General features: G+C 52.5%; 2 protein-coding genes across 6 annotated transcripts in view; one reads left to right on the top strand and one right to left on the bottom strand.

The window, feature by feature from the left end:
- DDB1 (damage specific DNA binding protein 1) overlaps positions 1 to 7,242 on the bottom strand; it is a 29,604-nt gene extending 22,362 nt beyond the window's left edge. For all 4 annotated transcript variants that reach the window (XM_021685457.1, XM_044919816.1, XM_044919817.1 and 1 more), the window contains exons 1-6: positions 7,043 to 7,242; positions 5,697 to 5,845; positions 4,350 to 4,466; positions 3,783 to 4,004; positions 1,630 to 1,744; positions 641 to 738 (exon numbers count right to left, since the gene is read on the bottom strand). In XM_021685457.1, coding sequence (XP_021541132.1) covers positions 641 to 738; positions 1,630 to 1,744; positions 3,783 to 4,004; positions 4,350 to 4,466; positions 5,697 to 5,845; positions 7,043 to 7,103 — 762 coding nt within the window. In that variant the 5' untranslated portion in view covers positions 7,104 to 7,242. The remainder of the gene's footprint in view (positions 1 to 640; positions 739 to 1,629; positions 1,745 to 3,782; positions 4,005 to 4,349; positions 4,467 to 5,696; positions 5,846 to 7,042) is intronic.
- Positions 7,243 to 7,378: 136 nt separating this feature from the next.
- TKFC (triokinase and FMN cyclase) lies at positions 7,379 to 20,152 on the top strand. 2 transcript variants are annotated; one of them, XM_021685459.2, is made up of 18 exons: positions 7,379 to 7,439; positions 8,808 to 8,923; positions 11,562 to 11,751; positions 12,672 to 12,782; positions 12,857 to 13,038; positions 14,327 to 14,405; positions 14,713 to 14,802; positions 15,555 to 15,589; positions 15,668 to 15,752; positions 15,843 to 15,932; positions 16,481 to 16,597; positions 16,915 to 17,034; positions 17,195 to 17,332; positions 18,421 to 18,527; positions 18,632 to 18,735; positions 18,878 to 18,911; positions 19,016 to 19,105; positions 19,408 to 20,152. In XM_021685459.2, the coding sequence occupies exons 2-18, from the start codon at positions 8,921 to 8,923 to the stop codon at positions 19,567 to 19,569; spliced, it is 1,737 nt and encodes a 578-aa protein (XP_021541134.1). In that variant the 5' UTR covers positions 7,379 to 7,439; positions 8,808 to 8,920; the 3' UTR covers positions 19,570 to 20,152. The 2 variants fall into 2 exon arrangements, with proteins under 2 accessions (XP_021541134.1, XP_021541135.1); XM_021685460.2 differs by lacking the exon at positions 7,379 to 7,439 and adding an exon at positions 8,570 to 8,634.
- The last annotated feature ends 1,242 nt before the right edge of the window (positions 20,153 to 21,394 follow it).

The raw sequence follows: 21,394 nt of genomic DNA, 5'->3' as shown, positions 1-21,394 counted from the left end.
TGGATTTTGTTATTTATCCTTTAACTTACTTTTGTATTAATCCTTATGACTTGGAACATTCACGTTTGAAACTTTTAGGACTAGTTAAGTCTATACAACTGATTGCTAAGTTACCTTCGCATGACCTGAGCTCTGAAAACATTCAAAAAAATTTGCAAAATTCTTCCCTTCTTAAAGTTGCCCCAGTTGATGGAAACGGTACACCTACTTTGATTACTACTTCTTTCTCGTAGTTAGCAACCAAGCTCTCAGTAAGCAAAACCAGGCCAGTCTCTCTTTGTATTCCCAATGACCAACACAGTATCTTGCATAGTAAACAGTATAACAGACATATGTAAATATCCCTTTGATGAAGGGGGAGAAAAAGAGGAGCAGGGTTAAGAATAAGGGCGAGGGGCGCCCGGGTGGCCCAGTCGGTTAAGCGGCTGCCTTCGGCTCAGGTCATGATCCCAGGGTCCTGGGATCGAGCCCCACGTCAGGCTCCCTGCTCAGTGGAGAGCTTGCTTCTTCCTCTCCCTCTCCCTGCTGTTCTGCCTACTTGTGCTCTCTCTCTCTCTGTCAAATAAAATCTTTAAAAAAAAAAAAAAAAAAAAGAATAAGGGCGAAAAACAGGAGGGAAAAGTAAAAGACCGCTGCTCACCTTGATGATAGGAGGGGCAATTGCCAGGTACTTGTCACCATTGTGATAGGTGATGGATTCCTGTCCAATGATGATGGCCCCTCCAAAGGGCTCTGGGACTGCGGGAGAGAGGGCAGCATTAGAATGCTCAGCACTTCGCACCTGCCAAGCACTGCAGCAGCAAGGGCACTGATCCAGCCATCTCTGAGGCAAACCTTAAGATAATCATTCTTTTTAAAAAAGACATCAAAGTCCAGGGAACATGATAGCCTTTAACTGAGACCGCTGTCTGAGAAATTTCAAGCTGGCATTATCTAACCCTGGTTGATATTTTTATTGTCACTCTTTTGGTGTTTCTGAGTTCCTAGGGGTGAGGAGTCGTCTGTGTTCTTCTGCCTGCATTCCTCCCCTTTTCTCTCCTAAACTTTGGTCCTTTTCAAAGTTTTTTTTTTTTTCTTCCTTGTTCCTTAGCTTAATTTCCCCCATTAACAGGGTCACCATTTAGAAAAGCCAATTCTCACTTGAGAGTTTTAAAATTTCTCTCCTAAATGAGACACACAACGTAACGTCGTGGGGAGGATACAGAAGGAGCAGAGGCCTGGAGTCAGGCACAGGCATGGGCAAGCCCCTCGGGCCAGGCTTCCTCATCTGCGAAACAGTCAGATTAGATAAACTCTATGGGTCCCCTGCAGTTTTTAAATGTTATGCCCAACAATAAAATGAGAATAATTTCTACATGCCACTTTGAAAATCAATCTCAGTGGTTCATAGTTAACCCCTCCACCCCAAAATAAAGGAAAGCTATACTTTTGGGAAGGAATAAAAAAAGAGATAATCCCAAAGACAGCAATGGGGAAAGCAAAGGAAAGCACATTTAGATGTAGGAGACCTCAGGGCTGCTGAGTAATAAGTGTGCATAATAGCACCTGAGCACTGGAATGAAGGAGCAGAGGTGAGGCAGGAACAAGAGAAAGGAACAGGCCCCGGACATATCCAAAACCCCAACCAACCTGCAATCACCATGGAAGCTTCAGCTTCTACGTTTTCCTGTTTCCAAGGGCCCTTATTGAACTCCTTCTCTCGGAGAGATACCTCGTAGGTTTTCACGTGCCGCCCCTGAGGGTCCTAGGTGGGAAAAGGTGGAGTGGTTAGCCCTTAGGACGGGCGAAGCTTGGACTGGAAAGGAGTCCTGAAAGGGACAGGCCACTACCACCCAGCATCTGACCATCCTATCACGTTGGCCTTACTATCCTGACCCATCTGTATGTTGACAGCCACCAACTAAGCCTGAGACTGGGTAGACTGAGACTCAGACCTACTGTTTCTAACAATTCAACCAAGCAAGACAGGGTTAAGAATTAGAAAAATCAATCTGACACACTATACTAATCACCATAGGAAATACAACGTACACAGGTATTATCTGTGGGTACTTATAAGATATATGCATGTTCTATGGTCTTAAGGAATTTTTGAAATAGCTTAAAAAAAAAAAATACATTGAGAAGCTAAATATACACCTAAGAGATTAAAAATTTTGTTTGAGGGGTGCCTGGCTGGCTCAGTTGGTGAAGCAAGCAATTCTTGATCTCGGGGTCATGAGTTTGAGCCCCATGTTGGGTCTGGAGATTACTTAAAAAAAATTTTTGCTTGGGGGTGCCTGGGTGGCTCAGTGGGCTAAGCTTCTGCCATCTTCCCCCTCTTCCTCTGAATCATGACTCAAACCAGGCCTAAGGCTGTCAAAGTCACCTCTGAGAGACTAAAAGAGCAGGGACGGGGAGGGTGCAATCAGCCAGCGGGAGACGGCCTCAACAACAGCCAGATGAAAGCCTAAGAAGTTATGGAAAGAATTCAACACTGTGTTTCGGGGCAGGGGCCATATCTTAATCACTGTTAATAGCTCCTGACATACTTATAATGACTACCTTTTACACAGTAACTCTCTAAATATTTACACCCATATTTGAATTTTGGGCACAAAACAGGAGATAGTCATCTTTAGTTGATGAAAGATCTTTCCATCAATGACCAGAGGTAAGACTGAACTTCACAAAAAGTTCAAGCTGGGGGTTTGATTTGGGCCCCTGAGAGCACACGCGTGCGTGTGGCACACGCACACACGCACACACACACACACACACAGGAATGAAGATGGGTCACAACTGGCAGCCCTGAGGCTAGGAACAGAGTCAGCCTTGAATAACCAACATCAATGTTTTAATGACCTGGTATTTACAAAACTGAAGAAGGGAAAGAAATTCTAAGTTTTTATTTCACCTATGATCAGTAAAGCACAGTGAACAAGATCAAACAAAATCCCCTGAAGTAGTTTCAACCTTATTCAATTGAACTTCATCCCAACAAGCCTCTGAACTCTAGCACTTATGGTGACACTAAGGAATATACAAAAATACATCAGTGTTCCCAATACTTAACACAGCTACCAAACGTGCCCACACACAGCACTTGGACTCGGACTATGTTTCCTTCCACCATTTATTCAATCATATGCAAGTGAAATGACCGCATGCTGTATGGCTTCTTGTTAAAACGCTGAGATTTTACCAAGATACAGCAAGTTAGTCTGATGCTCTGCCACCCCGCCCCCCACTTAACAAATCTGGCTCAGAGAACAGCTGCCCTGGATCAGCTCTGCTAAAGTTTTAGGCACAGCCTAAAATAGAAGTCAACAGCCAACAAGTCACCAGAAAGTGAGTGCTGGACAAAATGCAAACCCCTTCTTAAAAGACATAAGTAAGTAAACGTCACCAAGATGTTTTTTTCTTTGCTTATATGGGCAATTTCTAGATCATTTCTCTACAGCTAAGTTTTAATAATCCCATAACATGCCGTTAAGAGACTCAGACAAAGTATAAACTGGGTCACCCTATAAAATCTCCAAGGTCCACAAGAATGTAATCTCAGGATTAAAACCGGCTACCAGCGCCAGAGAGCTTCCTGCCTTATTAAGTACTACTGCACTGCAGACGCAACCGAAACCTGACCCATATTTATTATGCTGTTCAAAGCATTTCAGGACAAATACATTACACTCTCTGCCTACCCTACTACCAAATCCAGACAGTCCAATTAGTGAAAATCAACTCCCACAATGTGAAACCACATAGCTTTTCCCTCTCTCCTCCTCTCTCTCTACCAGTACCTGGTAGACAAAGCAGATGGTAGGTGCTTGGCAACCATATAGAAACTTGACGTCGATGACATGCAGCTCCTCGAGGCGGATGTTAAAGGCCTTGAGCTCTTTATTGTCCCGATCTAGCGGGATAACCTTGAAAAGGCCATCATAGAGTCGCAGGCCAATCATCCGGCACTCAGGGTCGATGATGCCAATAATGCCCGTCTCCGAGGGGCGGCCAATACGGTCCTGGGAAGTAAAACTGGGGTTAGGGAAGCATCTCAACACTCAGAGTAACAGAGGACATCGGGCACCTCTTCCCCAAGATGATTTTAGGGGTGGTGATAAAGCTAGTGGCATCCAACTGACACGCCAGGGAGGCCAATTACAGTGCATACCTTCTTGCAAAACACTAATTCTCAATGTTAGTGCCCTGTCCCTTGGACTCTTCCTTTCTTCATAAAAGCTTAAACCCTTAGTGTTTTCTACCTGTTTCTCTGATCACAGAGAGAGCCCCCAGCAGTTCAATTTTCTTTATCAAGTCATGACAGCTCTATCCAAAAAACTCTCATCAGCCTGAAGCAGCCACCTCACCTGGACATTGCCATGGGCTCGCGTTATGATATCAATGCTCTCGCCACTCTGCTTATACTCCAGGATGCAGGCATTGTATTTAGCTGTCAGGATAAACAGTAGGTCCTTGCTCTCGCCCTGGAAACCAACATAATACCATCAAAAGAAGTTCTTTTTGAAACAAAATACTATCCAGCCTCTAAGCATTTTTCTTTAAGGATGCTAAATTCCTTAAGAACTTTCTTTTCTCCCTGAAGAGAAAAATCCATAGTGAGTAGGTAACACACATCAGATGCATACACCCTAAGGGTGTGTGCAAAAGGCCAGAACTGAAGCTGGTAAACATCTAGTCTGCACTTTGATGATTGTACATCTCTTTGCCCTGCCTACAATAATGTCTTGTCTATTTCCATCTCAAGCTAATCTCACTCATTCCCTTCAAATTCTGAAAGATGAATGTAATGCCTCCTCTAATCCTCTCCCAACTATTTGAAGGGAGAAAAAAACATGATTAACAATGCAAGCTAAAATGGATCTACAAAGTCTTACCTACTTATTAACAGAGTCCCCCAAAGAGTGAATAGTTTGTTCAAAGGGTTACAATTAAAATTTTGAATCCACTGTGTTCTTGTCAGATTCAATTAAAATATAATGAAACAATATGGATGAAAACATCTGAATTACAATAATGATAATACTATGATAACTGTTAACACCAAATGTTTGCTATGATTTAATAGCTCCTATGTTATTAAACATTTCATCTTCTTAATAACCCAGAGATTTTATACTGCGATCCCCATTTGGACAGGCAAATAAGGCTCTGAAAAGTTAGGTGATACCCGAAGTTAAAATTAAGAAGGAATAAAGCCAGGACTGCCCTAACCTAGAGCCTACTCTGAATCAGTATGGTGACCCACATTTCAAACTGCTTTAATTTCCCCTTCTAAAGAAGTCAACTTAATCAATTTTTTCCTAGTGACTCTCTTCTACTTCTAGGAAGCTTGTTTGAGAATATAAATTGAGGGAAGCCTCAGTGGCTTAGTTGGTTAAGCATCTGCCTTTGGCTCAGGTCAGGATCCCAGGGTCCTGGGATGGAGTCCCGCATCGGGCTCCCTGCTTAGCGGGGAGCCTGCTTCTCCCTCTGCTTGTGCGTTCCCTATCTCTGACAAATAAATAAATAAATTCTTAAATATATACATACATATATATATATATATATATATATATATATAAATTGAAGCCCGCCGTTCAAAAGAAAAAGAAGATTTTCTCTCCTAAACCTCACTCCACCCACCCCAAGCAAAAGTGTAAAACAATGTAAAACCATCTAAGTTGTCGTTGCTGGGCCCAACCCAGAGCACTTACCTTGGGCCTGAAAAGCTCCATGACTGCAATCTTCCCATACATGCCCACCTCTTTGACGGGCCGAAGCCCCTCAGCAGTGACCACATAGATCTCTAATCTCGTGTTTTTGGCAATCAACAGGTTCAAGTCTTCAGCTGAAGTAAAGTGTCCTGAAAGGAACAGATCCTCTAACTTTTGAAGCCAGAGCAGTACCTAAATAATCCTATCACTTCTACTTAAATGCCTCCAGAATTCTCATTTACTTCACATATTTCTCTGGCTCCCTCCATTCACTTACTTCTCGCCAAATCCAGCACCTCAAAGAGTCTCACTTCATACATTCAAGAAAGCTACTTCCCTAATCAGACCAAGAAAAGTGGACTGGGCCTAAGAGCAGCATGTCCTTCAACTGACAATGACTGTGAAAACCTTTCAGATGGCTCTGTGCCCTCAAATTTGACTTTTCCTACTGCAGTGGCTGACTTATCTAATTAAGGGACGCTAGAAAAAGTGTACATCTCCATTCAGTCCTTATCTAAATTTTCACAAAATCTTGACCAAACAGAGCAGAACAAATGCAAATTCTCAGAGCTTTATATGAAAACACTGCTTTGTCCACATCTCTTGCCTTCCCCGCAGTCTACCAATACCCTGGTCCACACTCCTTCAGAGCTTCCCACTCTACAAACAACAGAGTTTTGTTTTGGAATCATGATCAGTATTTACATAAACATACAAATTTGAGGTCTTCACGTTCTGCTGAGAACATGTGGATCATGATGCTTATTCCCGGGTTCTGGACATCTGTGTCCTTTGTAATCCTTGCAGTCAACAAGGCAAACCCAGCACTGGGCTGGGCCACCCGAACCCTCTTCTCCAGCAGCTCCCTCGAGTAAACAACAGCCCCGGGCAAAGAGAACTCTCCTTTGGGTGAGTGCGAGCATTCCTCACATCCCTCCACCTCCTGCACCTCCCAGGCTCTCCCCCAAGAAAATTCTGACCCTCCAAGTCGCCATCACCACGGCCCCTTCCCCTAACCACACGAGGCCAATCTGGGGGCCCAAGCACCACCGCACAATCAACTCACACATCGCTCTCTGCCCCAGTGGGCCCGCCCCTGTCCCCGAGGCCAAGTGACCTCCCAGGACGAAAGGGGACCCTCGAGCGTAGCTTTTGCTCCCCAAAAGGCGCGCGCTGAAGACACCTTCTTTTTAAAGTCGTGGGCTGGGGGGAGCTCCGTCGGCCGCCAGCACCTCCCATTCCCGGGACTCGGTCCCGCCCGGCCGCCCCAGGGGCCGCGGGCCTCCCTAGGCCTCGGTTCCCCCCAGCTCCCTCCCTCGCGGGGTCTCCTGCCCTGGCAGCCTCACCGGTTACGCAGCCGTTCACGGCGGTGGGCTTCTGTGCCGTTACCACGTAGTTGTACGACATGTCGAGGTCTGGGACAGCCCGTCGGCACCCGAGCGCAACGATAGGGAAATGGACACAGGCGAAGAGACAGGGGCCCCCACCCGCGCGCGGCGAACTCCACTGCCGCTGCCTCCGCCCCAGAGACACGTTGCAGGCCAGAGCGGCCGGGGCGCGAGGCATCACGGGACGGCCTCACCTGGCCTCTTGGAGGACTCACGGCGCCCTAGGCGGCCAACCAAAGGAGGCCCCGCCCACCAGAGGCCCCGCCCCGTCTCTTACCGCCAGAGCCCGGAGTACCCGGATGAGGGCGTGCCGTCGGGGGTCGTTGTGAAGCGGCAGCGGCTACGGAGGTGGCTGGTGAGGGCGTGAGCGGGTGGGGGAGGTGCGCGGACACCCCCTCCGCTCTCGGAGCCGACCCGCCGCCCTCAGCCCCAGTCCGCGCCCTTCGCCCGTCCACAGACCCTGTCCTCTCCCCCTGCCATTGCTCCGGGAGCTCTCGGGGCTGTTCTCCCTTTTGGAACCGGAAGTACTGCAGAGGTCTAGAGGGGGAGGGGCCTGACAGCAATTTGTGCACCTCCCAGACTAGAACCGAGGTCCGGACCTCCCTCTCCTTAGCACCCCCAGTTCATCCAAACTCAGCCGGTACCCTCACCTGACCCTAGAATGATTGATCACCCTACCTCACGTCGAAGGACACCAGGAGGCTCGCCTCTCCCGTTATAAACTATGTTTTATTTTTCAGATTTTGAAGGACGCACTGGGCCACTTACCCAGCATTATTCGTGCCCCTGTTGCTGTGCAAATTCTGACCATCAAACACAATATCAGAATTTCCTGGATGAGACCCTTAAAGGCCCAGGAAAGCAGTCAGCCCCGCAATTGCCAGGCCACTCCACACCAGAGAGGCTTTGCTAGGAGTAAGGGGGAACCACGTGGCTTAGAGTACCTTCAGAATGCCACAGAGAAGGCGACCCCACTTTACAGATGAGGAAGCTGAGGTTCCAGGGAATTTGTTTACCTAGGATCCCCCAGTAAGTCAGAGGCAGAGCTAGGCAGGGACCCTGGTGTGGATTCTTTCTCTTGCAGACACAGCATAGGACCCTGGATGACCCCAAAAGACCTCTGAACAAGGCTGAACTGTGGGGAGCTAAAATGTCATTGTAGTTTACCTGTGTGATCTCCCACACCAAGGACTCTGCCTGACTTTGTGGGTACTGAATTACTGCTAGAAAGAACACAGGCTTTGTAGAAAGACGAGGTGTGGGTTTGAGTTCTGGCTCTTACCAGTGTGACCTTGGACGAGGCACTAGAGCTCTCTGAGTGTGGTTCCCAGAAGTAAAATGGGGTCAGAGATTCAGCTGCCTCCTTCCTGGTGCAGTGCCAAGACCAAGTGTGTGAAGATCTTCATAAACTAATTCACTGCACACGGTGCCCACGTAAGAGATGAAGTTACTCTGTGGGTAACTGCCTGTTGGTGATGAGTTGGGGTGCTGTTCCTGGGCATAGAGGCAGCCCAACATGGATCGATCTGTCTTCTGGCAGCCAGGTGCAGGTGTGAACCTTGGTCAGTCCCCATGCTCTTCTCCATCCCCAGTGCACGCACTAGAGTTTGGACTTGAATCAGAGTCTGGGGCAGCTCCCTCATTACCACGACCCTGGAAGCATGATTGTGCCAGTAGGCTGCCAGTGCCTCCAGCAGCCCATACTGTTCCCCTCTTTCTGCAGGTGCTGCTGCCACGTTCATTGTGCTTAGACCCCCGTAGCACCCACAGGGTTGCCCGTCCTCCAGTGCCTCAGTGCGAAGGTGTGAACTCAGCGTGCTTCAGAGCCTCCCCACCATGGTGAGTCCCACGAGGGCCAGGGTAGGGGAAGGACACTGTGGTCTTGGAGCAGTGGGGGTGCCAGCCCTAGGTGTGCTGGAGTTCCTTACACCTTGACGAAGAGACGCTGCTGCCTCCTGAGGTTCAGAGAGGTTAAGAGACAGCGTCATCGTCCCTCTCAGGGCAGAATCCCTGCTTCCCTCCATTTCCCAGCTGGTCCCAGCCAGGCATGGGGCTGTAGCCCCTGAGTCCCTGCAGGGCCCATCTGGCCCTGGTCTCGGTCATACATTTAGATTGGAACAATTATTAATTACCTACTCTGTAATAGGCACTGTACCAGGAGCCATGAGGGATCTGATGCCTGTTCCTGAGCCTAGGACAAGTGTGGGCTGGTCCCAGAGGTGGGATCTGCACTGTGGGAGGCTCAGCATGCCCCTGGGAGCATCGCTCCAGGCCCACTCTAGAACTAGATCTGAACCAAAGCAGGCCTTGGACAGACCTGGGTTCCAATTTCAGCCTGTCACCAACCAGAGACCTTCTTACAAGAGACTTGATCTCTCTGAGCTTTTTTTTGCCTTCTCATCTGCAGTGTGAGGCAGATTAAGGCCCAGCCTCCAAGTGGCTGCAACGCGTTAATCAGACCAGAATCCTGGGGGCCTCACTCAGTGCCTGATCAACTTCCTTTCCTTTTCATCCTCTTAGGCTACTGGGAACCAGGTTTGGCACTGGTCGCCAAGCCCTCCTATGGCTCTGGTTCAGAAGTGGTTGCAAATCCCAGGCAGGACTGTCAGGGATGGTGGGGGGGGGATACATTCTTGGAGGGTGGTGGCGCTGGAGGCTGGGCTTCAAGTTGAGACCAACTCACAATTTCTTTGCATATTCCAGTCCCCGGAGGGCTCCGAGAGCCATAAGCCCATGCCCTTACTAGGGCAAGACCTCTAGCAGTCTCAGCCTCCCTTAAGCCCCTGGGGAAAGCAGCATGATAAGGCTAAAATGGAACCATCTTTGGAGCCAGGCCAACCTGGATACTTGCTGGCTGTGTGACCTTGGGCAAAGTCATTGAACTATGCCTCAGTTTCCTCTCCAGGCTAATCTTTCCTCCACGGGGTTATTGGGAATATTGAGTGAAACATGCTCAAAAAGCGCTTAGACCCTGGGCCTGGCTCTCAGTCACTACTTGGGAACAGAGCCAGGAATAACAGAGTTACCATTCCGCTTGCTTCCTGCTGACCTGGACTGCTCTCCTTAACCCAGAGCAGGTGGCTTGGCTTTGGCTCCTGCCAGGCCCAGGAAAGGCCAGAATTTGCTCAAGGGAACCAGGTGCCTGCAGGTTTGGGGTAGGAGCCTCCGGGAAATGCCCCTTGACAGGACCTGGCTCAGCTGCAGCTGCCCAGGGCCACCAGGCGGCGCTAGGAGCCTACCCTCTGGGTCCTTACTGGGCTCCAGTCTCTCTCTCTTTGTGACAGAGGCAGAAGTTCCAGCCTGGTCTGCACACCTCGTTCAGCTAGCACCACCTTTTCAGAACCTGCTTGAAAAAGGGAGTAACTGCGTTTTATTCAGTTTTTAATCTACAACAGGTATATTTTACTCTAGTTTAGTAAGTCCCCGATTTGCTGAGTAGGACAAAGGTCAGAACAACAAGGTGTCCTCCCTGAGTTCTCACAGCTGGTGAGAGGCAGACAGGGATTTGAGCCCAAGAGCTCGTGACCATGACCGCAGAACCCAAAGCCTTTGCCACTCTAGCCCCCACGCTGTCTTCTTCTGCCTGCACCCCATGTCAGCTCAGCTCTACCCTCAGGCCAGCTGCCCGAGACCCTCCCACCAGAGGTTCCCCATGGCCACCGTTCCACTTGCCGCTTGTGAGGACCTGCCCACATCTTCCTGGTGGTCACTGGTTGCTCAGGTCATTCTAACTTGCTTCCTGGCCCGGCCACCGAATGATTTCACACCTTCAGACCCTGATGTATACTCTCCCTCTGCCTGGAATATCCTCGTCCTTTTTGCCTTCCCCCATGCCCCTCACGCCCTTTACTTCCCTAACTCCTGCTTCTCCTTCCCGAAGACTCCCAGGATCCACCGAGGAGGTGGTACAAGCCCATTCCTCTCGTGTAGCACTTCGCACAGCATGTGGAGATGATCTCTCTGTTTCCATCAAGGGCAGGACCAGCATTCTGTCTGGACCAGCACTGGGCACACTGAGAGGCTCAGGAAATGTTTGTCTGGCACCAGAGGCCCAGTTGGAATAGCAAAGGAGTGTGGGGCCTGTCTCGTACCTTCTCTTGGCACAGGAGCCTCAGCCTGGGGCTTCTTCTTCTTTGACAGAAGAAGGCTGTTGGGCCCTAATTTTATTAAATTTTTCTAGACTCAGGACTCCGGTTCCCTTCTTTGGTCTATATTGAAGCCCTTCTTCCAGATAAATTTAAGCCGTAGTCCAAAACACTTCATAAATTTTGCCCTCAATCAATTAATCCCAAATTAAGAGAACTCACAGAAACCTCCGCTTGAGAAAGTCATGCCCAATTCAAGGTACTGCCATGTCCCTGGAGTTTCCCTGGAGTCCTTATGGCTAAGGGGGCTCAACCATAGCGGTGTGGCTGGGCAGGATGGGAGTGTCCCTGCCAGCCACGCCTGGAACTTCCTCCCGGCTCCTATCTTGCAGACCTCCAAAAAGCTGGTGAACACGGTGGCGGGCTGTGCCGACGAAGCCTTGGCTGGTCTGGTGGCCTGCAACCCCAACCTGCAGCTCCTGCACGGCCACCGCGTGGCTCTCCGTTCTGACCTGGACAGCCTCAAGGGCCGGGTGGCGCTGCTGTCGGGTGGGGGCTCTGGCCATGAGCCTGCCCATGCCGGTGAGTAGTCTGGGACAGGTGCTGGGCACAGTGGATGGGGGCTCCTGGGAGATCCTCGGTGCTGCTAGGAGGTTTAGGACAGAGCCCAGGTCAGGCCCTGGTTCCCGCTGTCTCAATCCCTCAGGCTATCATCTGGGACCAGTCATGGTCTTTCTCTGGGCCTCAGTCTCTACATCTTTAAAAACACAAGGTTGGGCCAAATGATCTCTCGGGCCCTTCCAGCTCTGAGAGTCAGTGATTTTGTGAATCCTGGCTTTCCAGGCCCCCGAGCCCTTCCCCTCCTCCGTGAAGCCTTCCTGACTTTTCTAACCTAGAGTAGTATCCCTCTTCTGAATTCCTACCCCACATTTCCACATACATCACAGACAGCCCTGGATTGTTTCCTGCTCAGTGCCAGGCATGTGAGCTCTCCTCAAGAACTCCTGGGGGGGCGGGGACCAGGCTTTGTATCCTTTGTTCCTTTCCTGTCTCCCTCGGCAAATCCTCCATCCACTAAGCACCCTTCATGAGCACCTGTCGTCATCTGGCACCGTTTGGGGCACGAGGGATATAACGGTGAACCAGAAAGACAAGGTGCCTGCCCTCACAGAGCTTCTGTTCTCCTTTGGGGAGACCATAACCAGGTAAATGCATAAGTGAAAGAGAGTGTTCCAGAGCATGTTAAGTGAAGTAGCAAAGACGAGAGCGGGGAAAAGGAACAGGGAGTCGCTGGGGATGGGGTGATGACTGCCTCCGTTGGGAGGTCAGGGAAGGCCTCTCCAAGGAGACTGCTCCTGAGGAAAGGTCTGTGGAGGGCGACCCAGGTGCTCTTTCAGCACCAAGCCCGCCGTGGGGCTCACCAAACCATGAAGTCCAGCAGCGTGGGAAGGCCCCGGGGACTGCAGACATGAGTCCCCAGCCAGTATCTGCTCCGTCTCCAGGTTTCATAGGGAAGGGGATGCTGACGGGGGTCATCGCGGGGGCCGTGTTCACCTCCCCGGCGGTGGGCAGCATCCTGGCAGCCATCAGGGCAGTGGCCCAGGCGGGCACAGGTAATCCTGGCAGGCGGGAGGGGCTGCTGTGGGGAGGGCAAGCGCTGATGGGGCCCTGCTGGCTGTTCCTGCAGTGGGGACCCTCCTCATCGTGAAGAACTACACTGGGGATCGGCTCAACTTCGGCCTGGCCCGGGAGCAGGCCCGGGCTGAGGGCATCCCCGTAGAGATGGTGGTCATTGGGGACGACAGTGCTTTCACAGTCCTGAAGAAGGCGGGCAGGCGGGGACTCTGCGGCACAGTGCTCATACACAAGGTGAGATTTCCCACCCGGGACACTGGCTGGCCGGCCCCCCCCACCCCTAGCCTTCTCTTTCCAGGCAGCACCGGGGACCTGGACCTTTCCAGCCAGCCCATGCCCCCTGCCCCAGGAAGCCACTCCTTCCCCAGGACTCCCTGATCCAGGAAGGCCCACCATCCCCTCAACTCCCTAAGCCCAGAATCTAAGCGTTTTCCCAGACCCTTCCCTCTACTTCCCCCACACCCAGCCAGTTGCCCTGTCCTTGTGATCCAACTCCCGAATTGCCTCTACAATGCACGTGCCTCTCAGAGCCCTGCCCTTCCTGTCCCAGCCTTGGTTCAGTGCCCATGTGCTCATGCCCACCCAGCTGCAGCTGCTCCTCACGGGGCTCCCCACCTGCTTCCTGCCTCCCCCTCCAGTATGTTCCCCATGCTGCCCCAGAGATATCTTTCAAAAATGTGTACCTGACCAGGTTGTTTGCCTGCTGAAAGCTTTCTAGGGTTCCAAGAGTCAATCTAGGCTCCTTGGTCAGGCGCCCACCACACTCTTGCCCCTGCTCCCCAACTTTCTAAGTTCATTTCCCGTCGTGTCTCTTAGGCTCCATTAACACCAGTTCACTGCATGCCTGGGCTGCGGCTTCCTTCTGGGGCATTGCTGGTGCTTCATCTAAGGCTATGAAAATCCTTTTCTTGTCCAGCCCTGCTTGGGCCTGGCTAACTCCTACGATTCTGCAAGGGCCCACCACGGATGTCCCTCCTGTGCAGAGGCTTCCCTCCTCCGTGCTCACATGGCATACTGTTGTGATGGACCACCTCACATTTAGTGTTCAGTTTGTGTGTGTCTGTTTCCCCAGCGCCACCCCAGATTCAGAGTCCTCCAAGGTAGGGACTGTCACTCAGTCACCTTTTTTCTTTTTAGCACACACTAAATGCTTGGCAAACGGTGGGTGGGTGTGTGAGTAGGGAAGGACAGCCACAGTGTATATGCCATGAAGAACCAGCTCTAGGCTAGTAATCAGGAAACTGGCCCCCAACTAGCTATGTGACATTGGACCAGGCACCTCCCTTCCTTGGGCCCGTTTCTCCATTTGTAAAGTCCCTTCTGGCTCCCACAGATTAGGGTTCTTGAAGATTCCAGGCAAGTGCCCTTTGAACACAGAGGGTGCGCTGTTCTGCCCTAAAAATGGTGGGCCAGGCTGATGTGGCAGTACCGAGATGCCTTCTTCCCAACTAGAAACTCAGGCCCAGCCTGTCTCCTCCCCACGAGCCGTACACTGACTCCTTCCTCTTATCTGTGGGTGCAGGTGGCAGGTGCCCTGGCTGAGGCAGGTATGGGGCTGGAGGAAATCACAAATCGGGTGAGCGTGGTTGCCAAGGCCATGGGTGAGTGCTGGCCCAGGGATTTGGAAGGGGAAGGCGGGAGGTTGAGGCTGACCTTGGGACTGACTAGGCACAGGTTCCTTGTGGCTGCATAGGACTTTCCAGGTGATTCCCCAGGGGCTGGGGGAAGGTCTCCCTGGGGGAGTTCCTAGGGACTGGTAGCGTGGGGTCCCCAGGCTGGGTTTCTCCTTCACCACTGAGGTGATGAATGTGGCATCCTGGCTCAGTGAAGAGGCTGCAGTGGCCAGGGCCCCCGAAGCCTGACGCCAAGAACAGAACAGTCACCCTTTCCACACCTCACTTCCCGTAGGGACCCTGGGAGTGAGCTTGTCCTCCTGCAGCGTCCCTGGCTCCAAACCCACCTTTGAGCTCTCACCAGATGAGGTAGAGCTGGGCCTGGGTAAGTTTGGGGCCACCTCCTGTCCTGGGCCTGCCTGCGCCCTGGGTTTTGCCCGCATCTTATGCCCTGGGAGCTGGTGCCAAAGTGGTCTTAGTATTTTTTCTAGGCTTTCTGTTTTTTTTAAGTTTATGTATTTAAGTAATCTGTACACCCAACATGGGGCTCAAACTCACACCTTTTGAGATTAAGAGTCACATGTTCTTCTGACTGAGCCAGCCAGGCGCCCCAATTTTAGTATTTTTAAGTGGGCACTTGAGGCCCTTCTGGCCCAGCCTGTCTGATCTCTTTACCCGCTTTGCCGTCCGTACCCAGGGCTCTGGCCACAGGGGCTCTGTGCCCCACCTACCTCCTTGCCTTTGCTCATGCCCTTCCTGGGCCCTTGGGCCCCTGCCAAAATGCAGCCCTTCCTTCAGAGGCGGTTCAGAGGCTACCCAGCTCCCTTCTTCCTCCCCCCCATGCTTCCAAAGTGATGGGCAGAGACCTCAGGTAGCCTTGGCTGTGATTGCCTCTAGTTGAAGCTACTTAACTAGTTAGAAGTTAAGTAGTTAAGGCTCTGGTTGTCTCCACCACCCAGCCATAAGCTCCCAGAGAGTGGAGACTGTGTATTTTTCTTTATTCTGTCCATCATCCCCCACACCCCTCACATACACAGCGCCTAGCTAGTGCTGAGCGCTTCGTAAATCCTTGAGGAAAACATGATGAGTGAGTCCCCAGGCCCTGAGTGGGTCAGCAGTGACCAAATCTGTCCACAGGGATCCACGGGGAAGCTGGCGTGCGCCGGATAAAGGTAAGTGGACTCCCTGGCCCCGGGTAGTCTAGGACCAGGGCCGTCCAGCACAGCTCATGCTGGCTCTCGCTCTGACAGATGGCAAGCGCCAACGAGATTGTGACGCTCATGTTGGACCACATGACAGCCTCCTCCAGCGTGTCCCGGGTGCCTGTGCAATCCGGTGAGGGGCTGTCACGCTCTCTCCCAGCCTTCTGTCCTACGCTGGGCAGGGGCCTGGAGAGTCTCATGCTGGTGTTGTGTCTGTCCACAGGCTCCTCAGTGGTGCTGATGGTCAACAACCTTGGTGGCTTGTCATGCCTGGAACTGGGCATCATAGCCGACGCTGCTGTCCACACTCTAGGTGAGCCCCGCACCAGAAGGGGGCCTCCCCAAGCCCTGGGGCTCCTTTCCCTGCAGCTCTCTGAAGCTGGACAGAAGAAAAGCAGCCACGATGGAGTCTTGAGATGGCCCTGAGCGGGGGCTGTGGGGGCAGACGAGCCCAAGTCAAACCATCACTGTACCAGCTGATTGCTGGGTGCCTTGAGCCTCTCTTCTCGTCTGTGAAGAAGGGGCAACAGTAGTTCCTGCCTTTTAGGGTTGTCGTGAGGATTACATGAGATTAAACATACGTGTCACACTTAGCACAGGGCCTGGCACCCAGTGAGAACTCAGAAAAGGAGACTTGTAATTACCCATCTTCCCTGTAGAGGGGGCACCTCCAGGGAATGTGGTAATTCGGGGCATCCTTGAGGAATGGTGGGAGGGAATCTGGCCATCTCCCTACTAACCTCAGTGTCCTAGCTTCCAAAGTCCTTGTTTTCCTCTTCCTGTTTCTTTCTCTGATGCTCTGAGGATAAGTGCCCATCCTCCGCTCCTTACCTCATGGACTTCCATGCTCTGGTATTGCAGAGGGCCGCGGGGTGAAGATCGCCCGTGCCCTGGTGGGCACCTTCATGACAGCCCTGGAGATGCCCGGCATCTCTCTCACTCTTCTGCTGGTGGATGAGCCTCTCCTGAAACTGATTGGTGAGACCTGGAAGCTGCGGTCATCCAAGCCAGGCCTCCTTGTGGCTAGAAGGAGCCACAGGGCACTTGGAGACAACACCCCATCAGGGCTGACCATCACCTCTGTAGAGACACCCTCTGTAGAGACACTCCAGCCTTCAGCTCTCACTTGAGGAGTTGGTATTAGGATCCTCCCCAGGGACTCTCCATGCTTCCCTTGTATACAGTAGGCATTCGGTACTTGCTTGTTGATATGGTGGGAGCCAGGTGGGGAGTCCAGGTCCCACTTGATCCCTGACTGGCTGACCCACGTCTACGAGTCATCCTGCTGTCCCTAGATGCTGAAACCACCGCGTCAGCCTGGCCTAACGTGGCCAAGGTCTCTGTGACTGGGCGGAAGCGGAGCCGGGCCGCCCCTGCTGAGCCTCTGGAGGCCCCCGTTTCCACTGTTGCAGGAGGTACCAAGCCCTGCTGTTGGCAAAGGTGGCCCGGGGCTTTGCCCTGTTCTCTGAAGGGTGCAGGGTAGGCGGGGGCTCTTGTACCCACACCTTCCACGCTGGTCAGGGTGGGTTGTGGGAAGGCCGGGTGGGCCTCTGCACCGCTGTCCTCCGTCTCCAGGTTTGACCTCGAAGCGGGTGGTCCTCGTGCTGGAGCGGGTGTGCACCACCCTTCTGGGCCTGGAGGAGCATCTGAATGCCCTGGACCGTGCTGCCGGTGACGGGGACTGTGGCACCACCCACAGCCGCGCTGCCAGAGGTGGGTGCAGGGTCTGGGGTCCAGAGAGGGCTGGTGTAGAACATGGGTTCTGAGATTTTGGCATTTCGTGAACCGGAACAACTTCAAAAGCATGGCGAGTGTTCGTGTGGAATGGCCAACATTTATTTTGCCAAGAGAGATCATTCACAGAACCTGGCACCCCTTTCTCCTTTTTTCCTAAGAAAAGGCTCTCCTAACACAACAAATGTAGAAGGGTTGTTATTACAAAATAAAATGTAATCTTTTTAATGTTTTTTTATTTTGAGAGATTGGGGGGGAAGGGGCAGAGGGAGAGAGAAACCCAGACTCCACACCGAGTGTGGAGCCCAGAACAGAGCCCCATCCCACGACCCTCAGATCATGCCCTGATCTGAAACCAAGTCGGACGCTCAACCGACTGCACCGCCCAGGCGCCCCAAATGTAATTTAAAAAAAAAAATACATATTTACGTAGGTGTGTATGTATGTACCCCAAAATCAAGAGTCACATGTTCTGAGCCAGCCAGGTGACTCAAAAAGTAATGTTTTACAGTGAATAATAACTTCAGGTTCAAGGGAAACTCCTACAATTGTCCTTGTTTTTCTCAGCTTAACGGAGACTGATGAAAAGCTCTTAATTATCCAGCATAGTTCCGTCAAGAATCAGGGCTACCCCGGGCCTGGCACTGATCTTGCTGCTCTGAATACAACAGTGAGCAAAGCAGATCAGACTCCCTGCCCTCACGGCTTGTGGCTTATGTTCGGGTGGGGGAGGCACACCGTCAACAGGGACTATCAGGAAGAGATAGAGGGTGACAGTGCGCGGGGCTGAGGAGGAGAAATGAAGCCGGGAAGCGAGGCATGGAAGGTCAGGTTGAGGGTGTCTGGGGCACGCCCCAGCTTCTGGGTGATGGCCAAGGTTCCTGCCAGTCCCCGTTTCCCACCTCTCCCCAGACCACACCCGGGATGTAGAAAGGGAGCTTTGGCAATTTCCTAGGTTGGTTTCCTCGGCCTCTGCCAGGGGCCATGCCTTCCACTTGGCAGTGAGGTTGGGGCGCGAGCGGATGGGAGGGAGGGTCTCTGAGTTCTTCATTTTTCTCTGCCTGCAGCCATCCAGGGGTGGCTGAAGGAGGGCCCACCCCCTGCCAGCCCTGCCCAGCTACTCTCTAAACTGTCCCTCTTGCTTCTGGAGAAAATGGGAGGCTCATCTGGGGCGGTGAGTACCAGCAGCCCCTGAGACCAAAGGGCTGACCCAGAGGGGTCCCGGACTGGCCGAGGCCCCGGCCAGCCCCATGTGCTCAGCGTTCTGGTCCTCCCCAGCTTTACGGCCTGTTCCTGACTGCAGCGGCCCAGCCACTCAAGGCCAAGACTGACCTACCAGCCTGGTGTGCTGCCATGGATGCCGGCCTGGAGGCCATGCAGAAGTGAGCCATGCAGAGCCCCATGCCTTAGACCAAGGGGGGTACTGGGCGCAGTGGATGGTGTCACCTGCTCCCAGCCAGGCCCTGTCCCCACCCCCATAGTGAGTCCCTGCAGGGAGTCTTACTCATCCTATTTCCCTGCCAGGTACGGGAAGGCTGCTCCAGGGGACAGGACCATGGTGTGTATTCAGCCCAGCCCTTCCCTCTTTGCAGTATAGAAGCCTTGAAGGCCACCCTCAGTGGCAGGGCCTGTCCTTACTCCCCTTTCCCTCACCTTGTCCAGCTGGATTCCCTGTGGGCAGCAGGACAGGAGCTCCAAGCCTGGAAAAGCCCAGGGGCCAATCTGTTGCAAGTTTTGACCAAAGCAGTCCAGGTGAGTGAGCAAGTTGATATCTTTCCTGTACCTGTTTCCTCCTCCAAACACGGAGCATTACCCGTCTCAGAGGGTTGCTGTGAGGCTTGAGGTACGTGGCGCCCCAGGGCGTCGAGGACATAGCAAGCCCTCAGTAGATGGTAGCCTCTTGCCCTGCTAGAGGTAAGCGAGAGGTGATCTCTCCACCCTGGTGACAGTACTTAGGGTGCTGGTAGGGCTGGGACAGGAGGGTGTAGGGCCCATGGGAGGAAGGAGGCCTACTGGCTTGTCCTTGAACCTGCCCTCACGCTCCCACTACTCAGAGTGCAGAAGCTGCAGCCGAGGCCACCAAGAACATGGAAGCTGGAGCTGGAAGAGCCAGTTACATCAGCTCTGCGCGGCTGGACCAGCCAGACCCTGGGGCAGTGGCAGTCGCAGCCGTCCTCCGCGCCATCCTGGAGGCCTTGCAGGGCCAGGGCGTGTAAGGGCCTCCTGGGCCTCGGTGCCTCTCTCACTGCTGTGCAGAGGTGACCACTGTTGCTTCCTCCTGTCTTCCAACTGTTATCCTCCCTCACCGCTGGCCCCCAGGGCCTTGTCCTGAGTTCAGCAGGGAACCTCTACCAGCCTCCAGAATTCCTACAGGAATGGCAGGCCGAGTGGGTCGTGTACCACTTTGGCCCTGCCTTTCCCCTCTTCGCGGAGGTGGAATTTGGGCGTCACCCCCTCTGCCCCCAGCCACCTCCGGGCGTCCATGATAGGCATTTTCCTTGGGTGGCAATATGGCCTTGAACTGGCCATGCTGATTCAGTTTTAAGGCTCTTTGTGGAAGGCCTTCTGACGTTGAGTGAGTGTAGAAAAGCAAGCGAATAAAAAACCACATAGAAGCAAGAGCTCCTGCTTCTGCTGAGGGACCTTTTTCCAGGTGTGTGAACCAGTGGGCCCACTAATGCCCCAGGCACAAGGCCTCAGCCCCGGGTTGAAAATGATCATGACCCGGGGCGCCTGGGTGGCTCAGTCGTTAAGCATCTGCCTTCGGCTCAGGTCATGATCCCAGGGTCCTGGGATCGAGCCCTGCATCGGGCTCCCTGCTCGGCGGGAAGCCTGCTTCTCCCTCTCCCATTCCTCCTGCTTGTGTTCCCTCTCTCGCTGTCTCTTTTATCTGTCAGATAAATAAATAAAATCTTTAAAAAAAAAAAAAAGAAAATGATCATGACCCATCCCCTACCACCTGAGACCCAAGGGCATGGTCTGCGCCACTGGGCTGTTTCCCCATTCCTGTTTTCCAGTACACACACCACACCCGATAGGTGTGTTTTTCTCCGCACTAAACTTAACAGAATTCACATATTCTTCGGGAATCAAATGGGACACTGGAAGAAATCACCACATTCTAAAGCTCAGTGGTTGAACAGAAACTGCACCCAAGCCAAACCCCAGGTCTCTCGAGAGCAACACTGACGGTGGGTGGGCAAGCAGGAAGGGGCTATGGAGTCCGGCGCATGACACACGCCTGGCCCATCCTTGGTGCAGGGGCGCGGTAAAAGGCACCAGCGTGGACTCAGACCACACTAAATCCTGATTCTGCTTCCAACCAGCTACGTAAACTCAGGTCTACTATTTAGCCTCTTGGGACCTGTAAAACCAGAACTGTAAAACCAGAACTGTACCCGTCTCATGGGGACATGGATGAGCGCTGAAATAAACTGATGAAGGTAAAGCCCCCAGTACAGGCCAGGTGCTTATTCACTGAGAGTCACTATCATCACCGTCCCCAACTCCTTCTGGGTTGTCTGCTCCACCGCCAGGAGGTGTCCACAGCTGGTCACCATGGGAAGGGGGCTCTCCATCACAAGTTTGCCCAAACTTGGCTGCAGGCCCCCTCCATCCCTGGGCCTCTCTATCCAGGGTCCCCTGTCCCCCGTGGGTGTGCACCATGGGTCCTGGATCGCTAGGTATGGTTACCAGTGTGCACAGGATGCACATACCCAGAAGCTGGGAAGGAGACTGACATAAACATCTGGCCTGTGGATCCCGACTCTACCATTTCCTGGCTGAGAGACTTCAGTCACCAGTGACCAAGTGTCTTATCCTTTTTGAGTTCTGGATTATAAAACAGGAAACATTTCCTTCCTTGTGAGATAACCCAGTACTCAAAAGCTCTTCCTTATTAAGGACATCCACACAGACCACGAGTCACATACGATTCCAGGAGGACAATCATGGGATCTTTGGTGCCTTTTGGATTTCTGCTCCCAGGGCTGAGGGTCAGAACTGTCTAGAGGCTTTAATAAGTTTCTCAGAGCTCATTTA

This window comes from Neomonachus schauinslandi, chromosome 11, assembly GCF_002201575.2.
Source record: "Neomonachus schauinslandi chromosome 11, ASM220157v2, whole genome shotgun sequence".
Lineage (NCBI taxonomy): Eukaryota > Metazoa > Chordata > Mammalia > Carnivora > Phocidae > Neomonachus > Neomonachus schauinslandi.
Note: the sequence above shows the minus strand (reverse complement) of the source record. Positions and strands in the feature narration are given on the sequence as shown.

Bases quoted from the DNA above. Each gene is read 5' to 3' on its own strand.
- TKFC (XM_021685459.2), top strand. The intron at 16,598-16,914 runs GTGAGACCTGGA...TGCTGTCCCTAG, and splicing joins GCCTCTCCTGAAACTGATTG to ATGCTGAAACCACCGCGTCA. The intron at 18,736-18,877 runs GTGAGCCATGCA...TTTCCCTGCCAG, and splicing joins GGCCTGGAGGCCATGCAGAA to GTACGGGAAGGCTGCTCCAG.